The 14978-nt window shown below is 48.4% G+C and overlaps 1 protein-coding gene across 1 annotated transcript in view; it reads left to right on the forward strand.

Annotated features, from left to right (window-relative positions):
* The window catches only part of dnajc11b (DnaJ (Hsp40) homolog, subfamily C, member 11b), a gene marked incomplete at both ends in the record, with an annotated part of 129906 nt that overhangs the window by 96188 nt on the left and 18740 nt on the right, over window positions 1-14978 (forward strand). The window contains 1 exon segment of the mRNA XM_084317109.1: window positions 3352-3494. Coding sequence (XP_084173235.1) covers window positions 3352-3494 — 143 coding nt within the window.

Below are 14978 nucleotides of genomic sequence, written 5' to 3' on the forward strand. Positions count from 1 at the left end.
GATGGCTGACCTACCTCCCTGTCGCCTCCGACTCGGCGACAAGCCTTTTCACTCCACCGGTATGGACTGTTTCGGCCCGCTGTATATAAAGAAAGGAAGAGGAACCGAGAAGCGGTGGGGTATTGTATTCAAATGCATGACCACCCGAGCGATGCATATAGAACTCCTTCCAACCATGAGCACAGACTCATTCCTTATGGCCTTCCGAAGATTCACATCGCGGAAAGGTAAACCGTCTATATTGTTGTCTGATCACGGGACAAACTTCAAAGGCGGAGAAAGAGAGCTGAGAGAGAGCTTCCAAGCTATGGGCCCAGAACTTAAGACCCACCTCGCTCCATACCAGATTGACTTCCAGTTTAATCCCCCGAACGCACCTCACTTCGGTGGAACTTGGGAACGAGAAGTACGTTCAATAAAGACAGCACTGTACGCCGTGCTTGGGGCCCAGACCGTGGCGGAAGAAGTCTTAATGACAGTCCTCACGGAGATCGAGGGAGTATTGAACTCAAAGCCCCTCGGTTACGTCTCAAGTGATGTAGCAGATGTCGACCCAGTCACCCCCAACACACTCTTGATGGGGCGGCTGGACCCCGCGCTACCACAGACAATGTACAGGCCTGAAGAAGCGAACGGCCGAAGAATGTGGAGGTACAGTCAAGTATTGGCTGACAAGTTTTGGAACAGCTTCCTACTCCACTATCTACCGTCTCTACAGACCCGCCAGAAATGGGTGAAAGAGAGAGACAATTTGACAGAAGGAACAGTCGTCATGATTATCGACCAGTCACTACCCCGAGCTATGTGGCCGGCTGGCCGCGTAAGCAAAGTGATCACCGGTGCCGACGGAAAGGTCCGAGCAGCCGAAGTGCTCGTCCAAGGGCGGATCTACACCCGACCCGTGGCGAGGCTAACAGAACTGCCAAGGCTCCCCGATACCATCGATGACGACCATGACCCCATGACTTTGTGAACTGACCGACCCCTCACAACAGACATTGAGTAGTGGACAGTGCGGTTAATCTGTCTCTGCTTAGCTAATTAGGTGGGACTAATTAGGGGGCGGCTGTTACAAAGGATCAGATTAAACCGAATATATATATTTATTTATTGATATATATTGCATAGTATTTGTATATCGTTTGATATCCCCTGTATATTCCTTGTACATATACACGGAATATCCCTTTAGCCCAGACCATAATAGTTCATTCTCCTATTGGACAGCGGTCCACCGGCGCCAGGGACCGGCCTCCGGAGTCAGGTTCAAAGTCACCGTCAAGACGTGTCTGGACATGCCCGGCCTTGCCCAGGGATACGCGACAGAAATGAGATTGGAACTAGTTTGTTCACCGTGCGTATAAATACGGCGCAGGTGAATATAGAAGCCCCTTACTCCTTACCCTTCGTCCTTTTAGTATGTTACCCAATAAGTTGAAGCCTCACCCACGATACAACGTGCGGTGAAGTATGGCCTGTTTGGCCCCAGAATAGAGCATTGAGACCGCGTGCGAATTAATAACTGAATTGTCAGAGTTTGGCGCTATACCGTCGAGTGCGACATATTTCTATTAAGTCATTAATAGTCTATTTGTGTATAGTGTATCGTGCGGTTAAAGTTCTACAGTGACCAGCATCTCCAACGCTTCCTCGTATTAGCTAGAGTTCTTATCCAGGCTGGGCTGACCACATGGCGCTTTCACCCGAGGAGACCTAGACGAGAACCGTATGGACATGTACACTGGATTAATCTACCCGACGACTACATAGCCCTTTGCGGCTGGAATATATTTGCTTTGGTCCTGTGATTTATGGAGCGGATAATCGCCGACGCCTGCACGTGTTGGATTTACCCCGCGAGGAGTCAAGTCGAGTCGGCGCCTCAGAGAGCCTGAGGCCGACTAGCTTTCTTCACTGTGGAGCTACAGTCTACAGTCTACGGAGAACAGCTGTATTCGTCTGTGGATCAAGAGGCTATTGCACTGGCTTCTGTACCTGGAGTCTCCTTAGTCATCGTTGACCAGACGTTCTACTACCGACAGATCTTCTACCCCTGCTGGCTTACAACCAGGGGGAACCCCCTTCCAGTATCTCCCGCTATATTACTAGTGTACCATAGATATAATTCCCTAAGATTCAGGTTGTATAATTACCTCCTGCGTAACCAGAGAATGGACATTCGTTATTGATTTGCCTACGCATATTCCTTTGCCTTACAAGTGCATTCAAAGAATAATGTAAAGTATCCTATGTACCTTTTGCTCCATTAAATACTTGATTATACCTTTGTTTGGAACCGATTTCATTGTGGGAAGTGTTCATCATATTCATATATCGTGTACTGTATGGCCAGTAATTAAAGTACATAAAGCAGTAGTGGTTTAATGATACCATACTTATCAATACAGTCAGGGAATTGTACCCCTCAGTTACAGTTGGTATGTATGTACATACCAACGCACTGCTCATCGGGATCCCTAGCAAGAGCATCCAGAAGCTCCAACACATCCAGAACTGTGCTGCTAGGATCCTGATGAGAGTGCGGAAATATGATCACATCCCACCCATACTCCATTCCTCCAGGGTTGAATACAAGGTCTCCCTCCTCACCCATCAGTGCATCCACAGCAACGCCCCCTCCTATCTAAAAGAGCTTATCGCTCCCCCGACCTCCACCCGCTCCCTCCGCTCTGGACACTCAAACACACTCCAACCCAAACACAGGACACACCTCTGCACCATGGGTGACCGGGCCTTTTGCTCAGCTGCTCCTCGGCTGTGGAATGACCTCCCGACCATCTGAGAGCACCACAGTCCGTCGAGGTTTTTAAAAGGGGCCTAAAAAACATTTATTTTTAACAAGGCTTTTGCCTGAATTACTCTTTTACTTTTAATTTGACTTATATACATTTTTATTATTATTATTATTATTATTATTATTTAATTACATTTTTTTTTATGTTCTTCCATTTCATTGGTTGTTTTATTCATTTTAATTCTTTGCAATCATTTAACTTTTTATCTTTATCTCCTGTAGCACTTTGAGATTTTCACAAATATAAAGTGCGGTACAAATTGAATTTATTATTATTATTATTATTATTATTATTATTATTATTATTATTATTATTATTATTATTACATATTATGTGTAATAAAACACAAATATGTACATGTAATGCAACTGGGGTACATAAGAACATCTTGAAGATTGAAAATAGAATAGAGCTAATAACGGATCCATTTGAGGTATGGTGGCGATGTAGAGCAAAGCAAAATGAAAGCAAAGTCTTCATCTGTGAACGTGTGTTTAGGTCTGATCATCCTCTTCATCTGTGCACGTGTGTTTAGGTCTGATCATCCTGAACGCCTGGTACGGGAAGTTTGTGACGGACACCAGCCAGAGGCAGGAGAGAGCGCAGGTCATCGACGTCACAGTTCCTCTCCAGTGTCTGGTGAAGGACTCCAAGCTCATTCTCACAGAGGCCTCCAAGGTGCGTGTCTGGGACTACGACCACCAGGCCTTACCACGCTGCTTCTTAAAGCTGCAACATGTCGTTTCTTTAACCTGACCCCTTGAGAAGTCTTAACCTCTTTCTTTTTTTCCTTTTTTTTTGTATCTACTTTTTCTCCTTTAAAAATTTTTTTTCTCCCATCCCAATTCCACTGTGCCAATTCTTCCCTCCCCTGTCTTGAACGTTGCTCACATATGCCCCCCACTGGCCGGTTGTAGGGAGGATAGAAGCCTTGCATCACGTGTCCCCTCCGATACACGAGGAGGCAGCCTGTCACATCTTTTCACCTGCCAGCGCGGACTCTCATTGGCGAGGAGTAACGTGTGGGAGGCTCACACACTACCCCCGCCATTTCCTGTCTCTGCTGTGCAGGCGTCCCCCAACCGACCTGTAGGAGTCGCTGTCCACAACGTCCAGATTACCACCCATCGACTTCCACCCGCTGGCTCTGCCAATTGAGATAGTATGACGACTGGACCAAGCCGGAGGCAACGCCGACAGCCGGATTAGAACCCGGTGTCTCTTGCGTTGGTGACGAGTGCAATGTCCGCTTAATCCGAATTAATGGGTGAATGTGAGGCATAAGTTGTGAAGTTATTTCGATAAGTGTTCTATAAATGCAGTGCATTTACCATTAAGTGTCGAGATGAAACTGGATCCTGATTGGCTGTTGTCTTCCTACCCTCCCATCTGATTGGCTGATCTTCCTACCCTTCCCACTACCTTCAACAGATACTGAGGCATCTTCTGAGTGCAATGCTGGTTCACTTTGTTTCAAAACCTCATTCTTTTGGGATCTGTTTTGAGATTAGAAACTATTTTCAAGCATCTGTTACTAATTATCGTAGAGGTGAATCTTTTCTTCCCAAAACGATCCCTGTTAAGATAAGATAAGATATTCCTTTATTGATCCCCTTGGGGAAATTCAGGCAGCATGCGGAGGGGGGAGGGGAGGTACAGGTAGTAAAAAAGCAGTGTAAACAATATAACAAATCAATATAATTAACTCTGGACATGCGCATATGGGCAACAAGGTGTGAGATGAGGGTATGTATGCCCTCTCAGTTATATTTGCCCTACAATAAATAGTTACAATATATAATCTAATAATCCAATCATCTAAATCTAATCTAATATATAATCTAAAAAAACGAAATGCTAAAATGCTAAATGTATGCAATATATAATCTAATAATCCAATAATCTAAATCTAATATATAATCTAAAAATGCTAAATGCTAAATATATGATCTGATGAAGTATACAGTATTCACATAAGGTGCGGTGTAACTGAGGGGTACAATTCCCTGACTGTATTGATAAGTATGGTATCATTAAACCACTACCGCTTTATGTACTGTTGTGGCTGATGGTTGTTTAACACAGCAGGAGACGATATTTCCAATTTTAACAAGTAGGTAATTTATTTAAGAAAAGAAGTTTTAACAGCAAAAGCTATGGATCAGTAGACGGTCACCACAGTTGAAGAAAAACACTCTGACCCCCCAACCCCCCGTTCCCCCAGATAATACCTTCCCAGCCCTGCCCCGACATGACAGATATGATGACGTAACATATTATATCAGATATGACATGACGTACATTAAGATGACACATAGATTTAACATAGAAGAGAGAATAAAAACAGAAGATAAGTCTAAAGGTTTATCGTCCTGAGACAAAGCTGGAGTCAAGATTAAAAAAGAAAAGAACAAGATGTGATTTACTTGAAATGTCTATCTGTCCTATACTTGAGGTTGTTTTAAGAACATCAGCCAGACTGTCGCCCTAGTGTCTTTGAGCCCTGCTAGTTGACCTATATTAAACTAGTCAAGACTAACCCCTTTCCTACCTCCACCCCCGTATACACATTTTCCACAACATTACCCCATTTGGGGCTATCCCTAGTCCCACCCAAATCATATAACCAAGAAAATGTGAACGTCTAACTAAACGAGAAACCACAATTATATAATAAAAGTTTAAATGCCTAATCTAAACCAGAAACCTAGCCATATAATAAATTTTATAAATGTCTAACTAAACAAGAAACCTTACTTCATTCACTGGACCCCTAACGGACCAACAAAGGCTGACTACCGTTCTTACCAAAACACAAAACCGTTCCAAACAAGAGTAATAATAAAACATCAACAAAATACCCCAATTTATAATCCTAACCTGACAGACAAATCCCCCCAACCTCCACCGCTTACCAAATGAGCCACAGTTCCGGCCGGAAACCGCGACTCTCATCAGGGAAAGGAGAAGTTGACCGTCAGAACTAAACATAGAACATCCCTCCCAAAAAAAAATGACATTGTCTCTTCCATAACATTGAGTCCTAGTGTCCATCGCTCAGCCCCCCTTCCATGCCCACGCCATAGTCTCCTCACCGTATTGCCAAAAGTCACATTTTGCCAATACAGCAACCACCACGCCACACCTCCAGTCCCCGTAGAAGCATGTCCCCATGCCTGGACGGGAGGCGCTGGTCCCGACCTCACCACGTGTCCCCCCATCTTCGACGGGAGGTGCCCATCTTGCCCACTGCGTTAGCCCCCCCCTTTGTCCCTTCAGTCCCCAGAACCGATCCCCAGAACACTTCTTCTCAATGCTTCCTCAGGCTCAGAACCGACACTCCGTACCATTCCATACCGATGCCTCTTCCATTCCGGTTTGACCAGGACCATGAGTAAAATAAACAAAAATAATAAAAAATAAACCATCACTCAGACCATCCCCCGTCACTCTTAAAGGAAAGAACCAATACAAAATGTCTTCAAAAAACCTTTACATGTTTTTTTTTTTTTTTTTTTTTGAAGTAAAAGGGATAAAACAAACAAAACTGAACCAAACAGAAAGAAAATGTCCTTTCCTCACCATACGCCTAGTTAAAGGAATAAAACAAACAAACTGAACCAACAAAAAGAAAATGTCCCTTCCTCACCATACGCCTAGTTAAAGGAATAAAACAAACAAAACTGAACCAACAAAAAGAAAATGTCCCTACCTCACCATACCCCTAATCCTCTATCCCCTCGTCTCCCTCTAAGGCAGCATAAAGCTGAGGGCATGGCCCGATTTGTGGCTCAATCTCTTTCTGTCCCACCATCAGCATTCGGCTCGTTACGTGTGAAGTTACCAGCCTACCCAAGAGAGGCATACCACAACAGAAAAGGAGAACCAATATCAACCCTGCCACCCCAATGGATATCCCCGTCTGCATCACTATGCTTCCCCACTGTCCCAATCTTTCCAACACCCCACTCCCCCACCATTCTTCATTCCGGCCAGAATTCCCCCTCAACTCCTCCCTCAAATCCTTCAGCTTAGCCATGGCCTCGGAGAACTTTCCCCCTGGCCCCACATTCGTCGGAATGAATGTGCAGCAGTACTGTCCAAACATGGAACAGACTCCACCCTTCTCCGCCATTAACCAGTTCAGAGCCTGTCTATTCTGCCACGCCACCGTACTGGTCGCGTGCATCTGGTCCCCCATTGCATCCAACGCCTCCTCGGTGTAGTTGAGATACCGCTGCTGATTGTAAAACAAATAGTTGATCCACCCGGTGTTCTTATTGACCGATATCCATGGCAGAATAGACTCAAACCCTGCCGCAATCTCATTCTTAGCCATGAACTCGGCTGGAATGCCCCTTGGCTGTCCTATGCTGTCCAGATACACCCTTGGGTCTGCCTTGTAGCTACGCTTCGTTCGAGAGATAGGAGACTCAGAAGGTCCTTCCGTCACTGATAATGGTAGGACCACCATTGGCATGATCGCCTGAACCCGGGCACATCTACCTGACCAATCTAAAGGAAGTGTATTCCTCAACCTCCTACCGCCGCAGAGCCAGTATTGGTCCGCCAGTGCCATATCCTGGACATGAAAAGGGCAAGCTACAGGCCGTGGGTTGGTATCCACTCCCTTTAACACGACCCCGTGTCCACACTTTCCTTCTTTCGTGCAGTTAGTCGTGATGCTCCAAATAGTAGTGCACCGCCCCTCTGCCACCTCCCCTACGTCCCGGGTCCCCTCCTTTTGCAAGCACTCGAAATCCTTGGTCAGCCATAGTTTGACACCTCTGGGTATTGGCAACCCCGTCGCTACCCCCTGCACACGTACATCCAATTTCCTACAACGTTCCCGCATAGTGACATCCTTGAAATCCGTGACGTTTCCTGCCGCCTTAAAACGACTAGAGCCGAGAAACCCCAAACACTCTGCCTCGCACCAAGGGCGACTATTATGGGGCCCCTCCCATGCCTCTGCGTCCCTGTCACACTGAGCCCAACTGAACTTCGTGCCCTTCACCAGCAGCCTATCCGGACGTGCCTTGGAGCAGACATAACAATCCTCTATCTGATTCTGCGCGCTCGTGTACTGGACCCACTTAAACCACTCATTCCCTAAAGCCGCCCTATACATCGGGTCAGCCTCCGGGTCTTCCTCGTCATAGTCATAGTCGCCCCCATCTTGTTCCCCGGAAGGAAGCAAACCCCTCAACCTGGCCCAGAGTGAGCCCACTGAGTCCCTCAACGTTCCGGCTGTCCTCTGGAACATATCCTGTCCCCCCACCTCTTCCGACTCAGCGTCCTTGACCTCCCTTTTTCCCCTCACCCCTGTCCCCTGTGCCTGGTTCGGGACAGGCTCAACCCTCCTATCTACCCCCACAACCCGATCCTCGTTAGTATAATGGTAAGTATCCCCGCCTGTAACGGGGGAATGGTCAAAATCAAAAACATGCCCTTGCGGTCCTCCGGGAAACACCCCTTTTGGTTGTAGTCTTATCTTCTCCCCCCCTTCCTCGATGGGGGGCAGAGGGGGCGCCTGATTCTGAGCCTGGTCATGAAAGCCTGCCGGTACTTGAGCCTGAGCGGGACCCCGTGGGACTCCTACCCACTCAAACCCGTCATCCTCAAGGACGGGTCGACCGTGACGGTTCTCAATGACGTCGTTGCGGCCGACCGTCCGCACACTGCTGCCAACATCTGCGGGAGCATCAGCAGGCACTGCACCTTCCAGTTGCCGTCTCGGGCCCTCCATGTCGGGTTCTGCATAACTGCGATCGATTGTATCCCCCAAGAGATCGCCGCTGGCCTTTATGCAGTGATTGAAGTGGAACCAGGTCGTTGATCCTTTGACTTGGACTGCCGTTCCAGTCGATCGGATCACCTCGTACGGGCCCTCTCTCCGGGGTGATGACCACTTTCTCTTGTGGACCTTTACGAAGACCAGATCCCCAGGGATCAGCCTCGGTTTGGTGGCTTCCTTCTCCGCCTCCTTCACCCCCTTTTTCTCCTTTCTCTGCTCCTGTCGAAACACAGCTTTATGTATTTTAGTCACTTGCTGAAGATATTTTTTCAGATCTTGCTCAAAAATATCTAATGCCGGGCCCCTAGCCAGGTGTCTAAATGGCGGTGCTGGCATGCTGCGGCCTGTAAGCATTTCATGCGGTGTTAGCTGTGTTTGGCGGTTTACGCTGCTTCTAATAGCCATCAGAGCAAGTAGCAAAGCATCAATCCAGTTAAGCTTAGTTTGCATACAGATTTTCAACAGTTTGTTTTTAATGACCAGATTGGCCCTTTCCACCTTTCCCTGCGACCCGGGACTATAGACACAGGAAAGGCGCTGTTTTATACTTAATTTCTGCATCAGCCCTTTAACCACCTTGTCGATGAACTCGCGGCCATTATCGCTTTGTAATATCGTGGGAATTCCAAATCTCAGAATGACCTCGCGACACAGGAACTTGATCACTGTGTCCGCGTTCTTGTGTTTAGATGGAATGGCCTCAATCCAGCGACTAAAGCAGTCCTCTACTACCAGGAGGTATCGTTTGCCCTGCACTGGCGTTATCATATCCGTGTAGTCCATAATCAGATGTCTGAATGGTCCCTCAGGGAGGGGTGTGTAAGCCGCCACTGTCGGTACTCCTTTGCGCACATTGCCCTGTAAGCATGTTAAACACCTGGCTAGTGTAACGTCAATTTGTGCCTGAAGCTTTGGGGACCAAAATCCCATTTTCGTGATTCGTTTCAGGGTCTCTGCTCTTCCACAGTGATCAACACCATGAGCCTCAGGTATCACCAAGGACAGAAGATCGATGGAGGCGACTATCAAACCGTTATGACTCCTCCACAGACCATCTGCCCCCCTTACAGCCCCCCTCTCCGTCCACGACTGTTTCTCGGCCTGCGTGGCTGAGTCCTGAAGATCACTCAAATTATCCTCAGTTACCTCAGTCGTCAGTTCGGCCGCAAACATCAGAACAGCCGAGGACGGCACCGCAGCCGCCGCCTTCGCGGCCTCGTCCGCCGCGTTGTTTCCCGTCGTCACAAAAGACAGGTATTTTCTGTGTGCCTGGCACTTTACGATAGCAATGCTTTTGGGCAACTTTACAGCCTGAATAAGCGCCACAACCTGCTTGTGGTGAAGGATCGGTGAGCCGTCCGATTTCTTAAAGCCTCTTGCCTTCCAAATGGCCGCGAATAGGTGGCATACGCCATGCGCATAAGCAGAGTCTGTAAAGATGTTAACCGTGCGATCTTTAGCTATTATGCATGCTTCTGTTAGTGCTATTAGTTCTGCAAGCTGGGCCGAACATGGTTGCATGCATTGTCCGGCCTTTCTTGTTAGTGTTTCTCCGTTAGGTTTGCACTGTACGACGGCGTATCCTGACCTTAAATTTTCCCCCTCCCGATAGCAGGACCCATCCACAAAAAGTGAGAGTTCTGCTATCGCGAGCGGGTCGACTCCCAAATCAGGACGGAGTTTCACGAAAGCCTGTACCTCCACCTCGCACTCATGCGGTTGACCCTCGCTCGGGAGTGGTACCAGATCCGCCGGGTTACTGCCGTGGCATGTTTTTATCGTAACGTCCGAGTACTGCAGGAGCCTGATGTAAGCCTGTTGCCGTTGGCTGGTCAGAACAAATTTGCCTCTTTCAATCAAGTTTGCCAATTTGTGATGTGTCCAAATGCAAATGTCATATCCCATTGTCACGGCCGTTGCCTTCTCATACATCAAATGTGCTGCGGCCAGGGCCTGATAACAAGGTGGCAGACCCTGCTCTACCGGCGAAAGAGCTCTAGAGTAATATGCTATCGGTTGTTTTTTCCCACTCACCCCCTGTGTTTGAGTCAGGACAGCTGTTGCATGCTGCGCTCTATGTGAGACGAATAGGTGGAAACACTTCTCATAATCCGGCAGCGCCAGGGCAGGGGCCTGTAACAACAGACGCTTAATGTTTATGAACGCGTCCTCCCCCTCCTCGGTCCATGTCAAGGGAGCACGAAGCTTGTCTGTACCCGCCTCTTTTATCATCATCCTCAACGGCGCTGTCGCTATCGTATAGTCCTCCACCCACTCAGAGCTGTACCCAGTCATCCCTAAAAACGTCATCATCTGTCGGACCGTCAATGGCCTAGGTGCCTTGGATACAGCTTCGAGTTGCGTGGGTGAGATGTTTTTTATGCCCTTTTGAATGACGCGAGACAAGTACTCAACTTTTGGCTGGCAGTACTGCAGTTTTGAACGGGATGCCTTGTGGCCTCCCACGGCCAATCCACTCAAAACTTTGATGGAGTCCTCATGGCACTGCTGACGTGTATCCGAGCAGATTAGAATGTCATCTGCATACAGTAAAACCGTGCTGAGTAGTGTGTCGCACACTCCTTGCAAGTCTTCCTTGAGCGCCTTCGAGAAGTAATGCGGCGAGTGCGCGAACCCTTGTGGCAACCGGGTGTAAGAGTATTGTTTCCCCCTGTGGGTAAAAGCAAACAGATACTGAGACTCTTTTTCCAATGGAACACTGAAGAATGCCTGCGTGAGATCAATGACCGTATAGTACTGCGAGCTACTCGGGATGTTTGTCAGGAGGGTGTGTGGATTAGCGACTTCCGCCTCTGGTCCAGACACCACGTCGTTCACCGCCCTCAAATCGTGTACCAGTCTGTACCTAGCCCTGTCCGCCTTTAGCACTGGGTGGATAGGTGTATTACATCTGGATTTGAAAGGGACGAGCACTCCCCCCTTTAACAGTCCCTCAATCTGATGTGATATAGCTTCCTCCGACTCTGGCTTCATTGTATACTGTCTGATAAAGGGTGGTCTACAACCCTTCTTTAACCTGACCTTCACTGGCTGTGCCGACAATATTAGACCCACATCTGTGTCGTGTTTTGACCACAACCGTTCCGGGGTGCGCGCCAACATGTCCTGTTCCAGCAAAGCATCCGCCTCTGGAATAACGCAAGGGTCTCCTGGTAATCTGATTACTTGCGGTTTTGCCAAAACTGAAAAGGAAATCATTATTTTTATGAAACTCCCATCTGCGCTGTTCCAAATTAGCGGAGATTCCGTGGAGACCCACCTTTGAGTCTCGGATTCCTGTATCATTGAACCTAGATGTTCGGATTCGTAACCAGGATTTATTCTCAGAGTGATGTGTGGGGCGGCGTCTCTTAGTCTATGTTGTTCCCGTAGATACTTACTCGTGTTAACCCTCAACGCCGCGCCCTGTCTCCCTACAATTATCGTAGATGAGTTAATCTGCACCTGCTCGGGCTGTCCCTGCAACCATGCCTTGTTCCTAACTAGGTCACTATTCGTCAAATACTGTAGTGTGCAATGTGCCTCCATGTTTGTTTGTCTAGACTGAGGCAGTTGGGTTTTCAGAAATGGCTCCCAGGGGTCACAGACCCTTTGCAGCTCTGCATCTATGTTGCCCAGCCAGAACACAGTGGCCTCTTTCTCCCCCGTCCCTTGTAGCATCATTTGGTACACGTCTTGTTCAATTTGAATCCCCTCAGGCGTACATAGGATTTTACAGCCTAGTTTACACATTGCATCTCGTCCCAAGAGATTGCGCGGGGTGCTGTCCGAAATTAATACAGGTTATACGTCATAGAGATTGGATCTGATGTGGGTATTAATTGTGTTTTTCCCGAGAATCCGACCGTCCGAACATACTGTCCAGACTGGGGTAAGTGAGCGGCGTATTTTTGCTTTATGCAGGAAAAACCTGCTCCAGTGTCTGCCATCATCTCTGTTAATTTGCCCTCCACTAGGACCTGCAGAATAGGTTCTTGCTCAGCTCCCTTGGAAACCACAATCATTTGATTTCCCCTCGTCGCATTCTCTGGGCACCCCTAGTGATTACCCCCCTGGTTTCGGGGCCCTCCTGTCTCCCCCTGGTCGTGGGGCCCTTGTGACTCCCCCTGGCGCACGGGTCTTCCATACTCCGAGCCGGGACGGTATGGTTGCCTACATCTCATTTCCCTGTGTCCCTGCATGCCGCAGTTCCAACAGTGGAAACGGGGAAACTGTTGTTCGTTCCCCGGTCCCTGTGTAAACCGTGGGCCTGATTGCCCATTCCCTGCCTGCCGCCTGGACGCCTGGTTCTGTGAACTATAGCCATAGCTTCTCACTACCTGAGGTGCAGGCGGGGGTCCCTGGTCCTGCATGGGTGGAGAGGTAGCAGATGACACCATTACTGCCTGCAGCCTCCTTTGGGGCTGCAGTTGTTGCTGAGTTAACTTCCTTGCGTCATTTCTATCCTGATCCCTGACTTTCTGCTCCTGAGCCCTTTGCTTCTCCACACTATGTGTTACATGTGCACAGAACAAAGGATAAGTCATGTCCATTAACCCCACCACGTCTTCCAGTCTATTCTTAACCACCTCTGGAAGCCCTCTCATCACACTTTCTCTAAACATCGCTCTCTGCAACGGGTCAATTTCTGGGTTGTGTCCTAGCTCACCTCTCCACTCCTTCAGTACTTTGTTCACATAGGCGCCAGGCCCTTCCGTCTCCATTATGGGGTTGCCTGCCAGTTTTGCCGGATTAATACGTGATGGATATTGATTCCTGAGTTTGTACCACAACGCCGCTCTATGCGCGTTGAATATGTCTCCATCATGGGTCTGCGTGTCGCATGCCACTCGCATCGATGTATCACCCATGATGTCCCGGCAGGCACCAACTCCTAGCAAACGCGTCAACAGGGATTTGACGTCACCCACTGCTAGCAGAAAAGATGACGTATTTTCCTCAAACTGCGTGATCCACCTGGAGGCTCCTTCTGAAAGGTCCGGTAGTCTTACTATTAAACCATCGATGTCTAGAGGTGACCATGGCATGTGAAAGATATCGTTCCCCTTTATTAGCAGGGGAAACTGGCCTGTGCTTGTCACACTTCCCACGAATGTAGGGGCGAAAGTCAGGGTTCCTGTAATGTTTCCTTTCTCCTGTCCTGGTTTCGTGTCATTCTCATCTTCCTCCTCAGTCAACAGTTTAGTGTGGCCACACGCTCCGTGTTTCTCTGATGTCTGCTGTGCCACACTCTGACGGGGCTCCTCCTCTATCTTCCTCCCGACTCCCTCCCTCTGCCTGCCCAGGTTCTCTACCTCCTCTTCCTCTGCAGTATACAACTTCCGACGTACTGTCTCGCCATATGCCGCCAGGGCTTTCGGATAGAGATCCTGCGGGGTCAGTTTGGGGGGGGTATCTCGCCTAAGGGAGGTCTCTGATCTAGCGGAGGTTTCTGACCTAGCGGGGGTCCCTAATTCCGTCTCCTCATATTCTCCTCTTATTGTCACAGTGCCCACCGGCAATTGCGTGACATAAGGTGGGGATGTTGGTTTCCCTATATCCGTCTCTCTCTGATTTAGCGCTAAAGCTTCCTGCCTGTATGCTCTCCCCTTCTGGGCGTAGAGCTTCATTACCCCCAACTCTTCTGTCCTCTTTTTCAACCTCTTTTTGCTGTTGTCGCCTGGCTTGTGGTTACGAATCATTACATTCATCTCTTCGCATACGTCGAGATCAAAAGTACCTCCGGAAGGCCATTTTGTGTCCCCGGCCTTTGTACGCCTCTGCCAACGGACACCTACCTTGAGAATTATATTTTTTAGGAGCGGGTTCCGATCTAACAGTATGTCTTCTGCTGTATGCATCGTTGTTTAGTGTGTGTGTGTGTTTATTGTGTTGTGTGTGTGTGTGTGTGGTTGTACCGCAGCCAGGACACGGTTCACCTGGTTCTACTACTCTACAGCAATGCTACAGCCAGGACACAGTTAACCTGGTTCTACAATGCTACTACAGCCAGGACACAGTTAACCTGGTTCTACTACTACTACTACAGCCAGGACACAGTTAACCTGGTTCTACTACTACAGCCAGGACACAGTTAACCTGGTTCTACAATGCTACTACAGCCAGGACACAGTTAACCTGGTTCTACTACTACTACTACAGCCAGGACACAGTTAACCTGGTTCTACTACTACAGCCAGGACACAGTTAACCTGGTTCTACTACAGCCAGGACACAGTTAACCTGGTTCTACAATGCGGTGTGTGTGTCTGTGTGTGACTGTGTGTGTGCTGTTTGTGTCTGTGTGTGACTGTGTGTGTGTGTGTGTGACTGTGTGTGTGTGTGTGTGTATGTGTGTATGTCGG

This window comes from Notolepis coatsorum (assembly GCF_963971535.1).
Source record: "Notolepis coatsorum genome assembly, chromosome: 6".
Lineage (NCBI taxonomy): Eukaryota > Metazoa > Chordata > Actinopteri > Aulopiformes > Paralepididae > Notolepis > Notolepis coatsorum.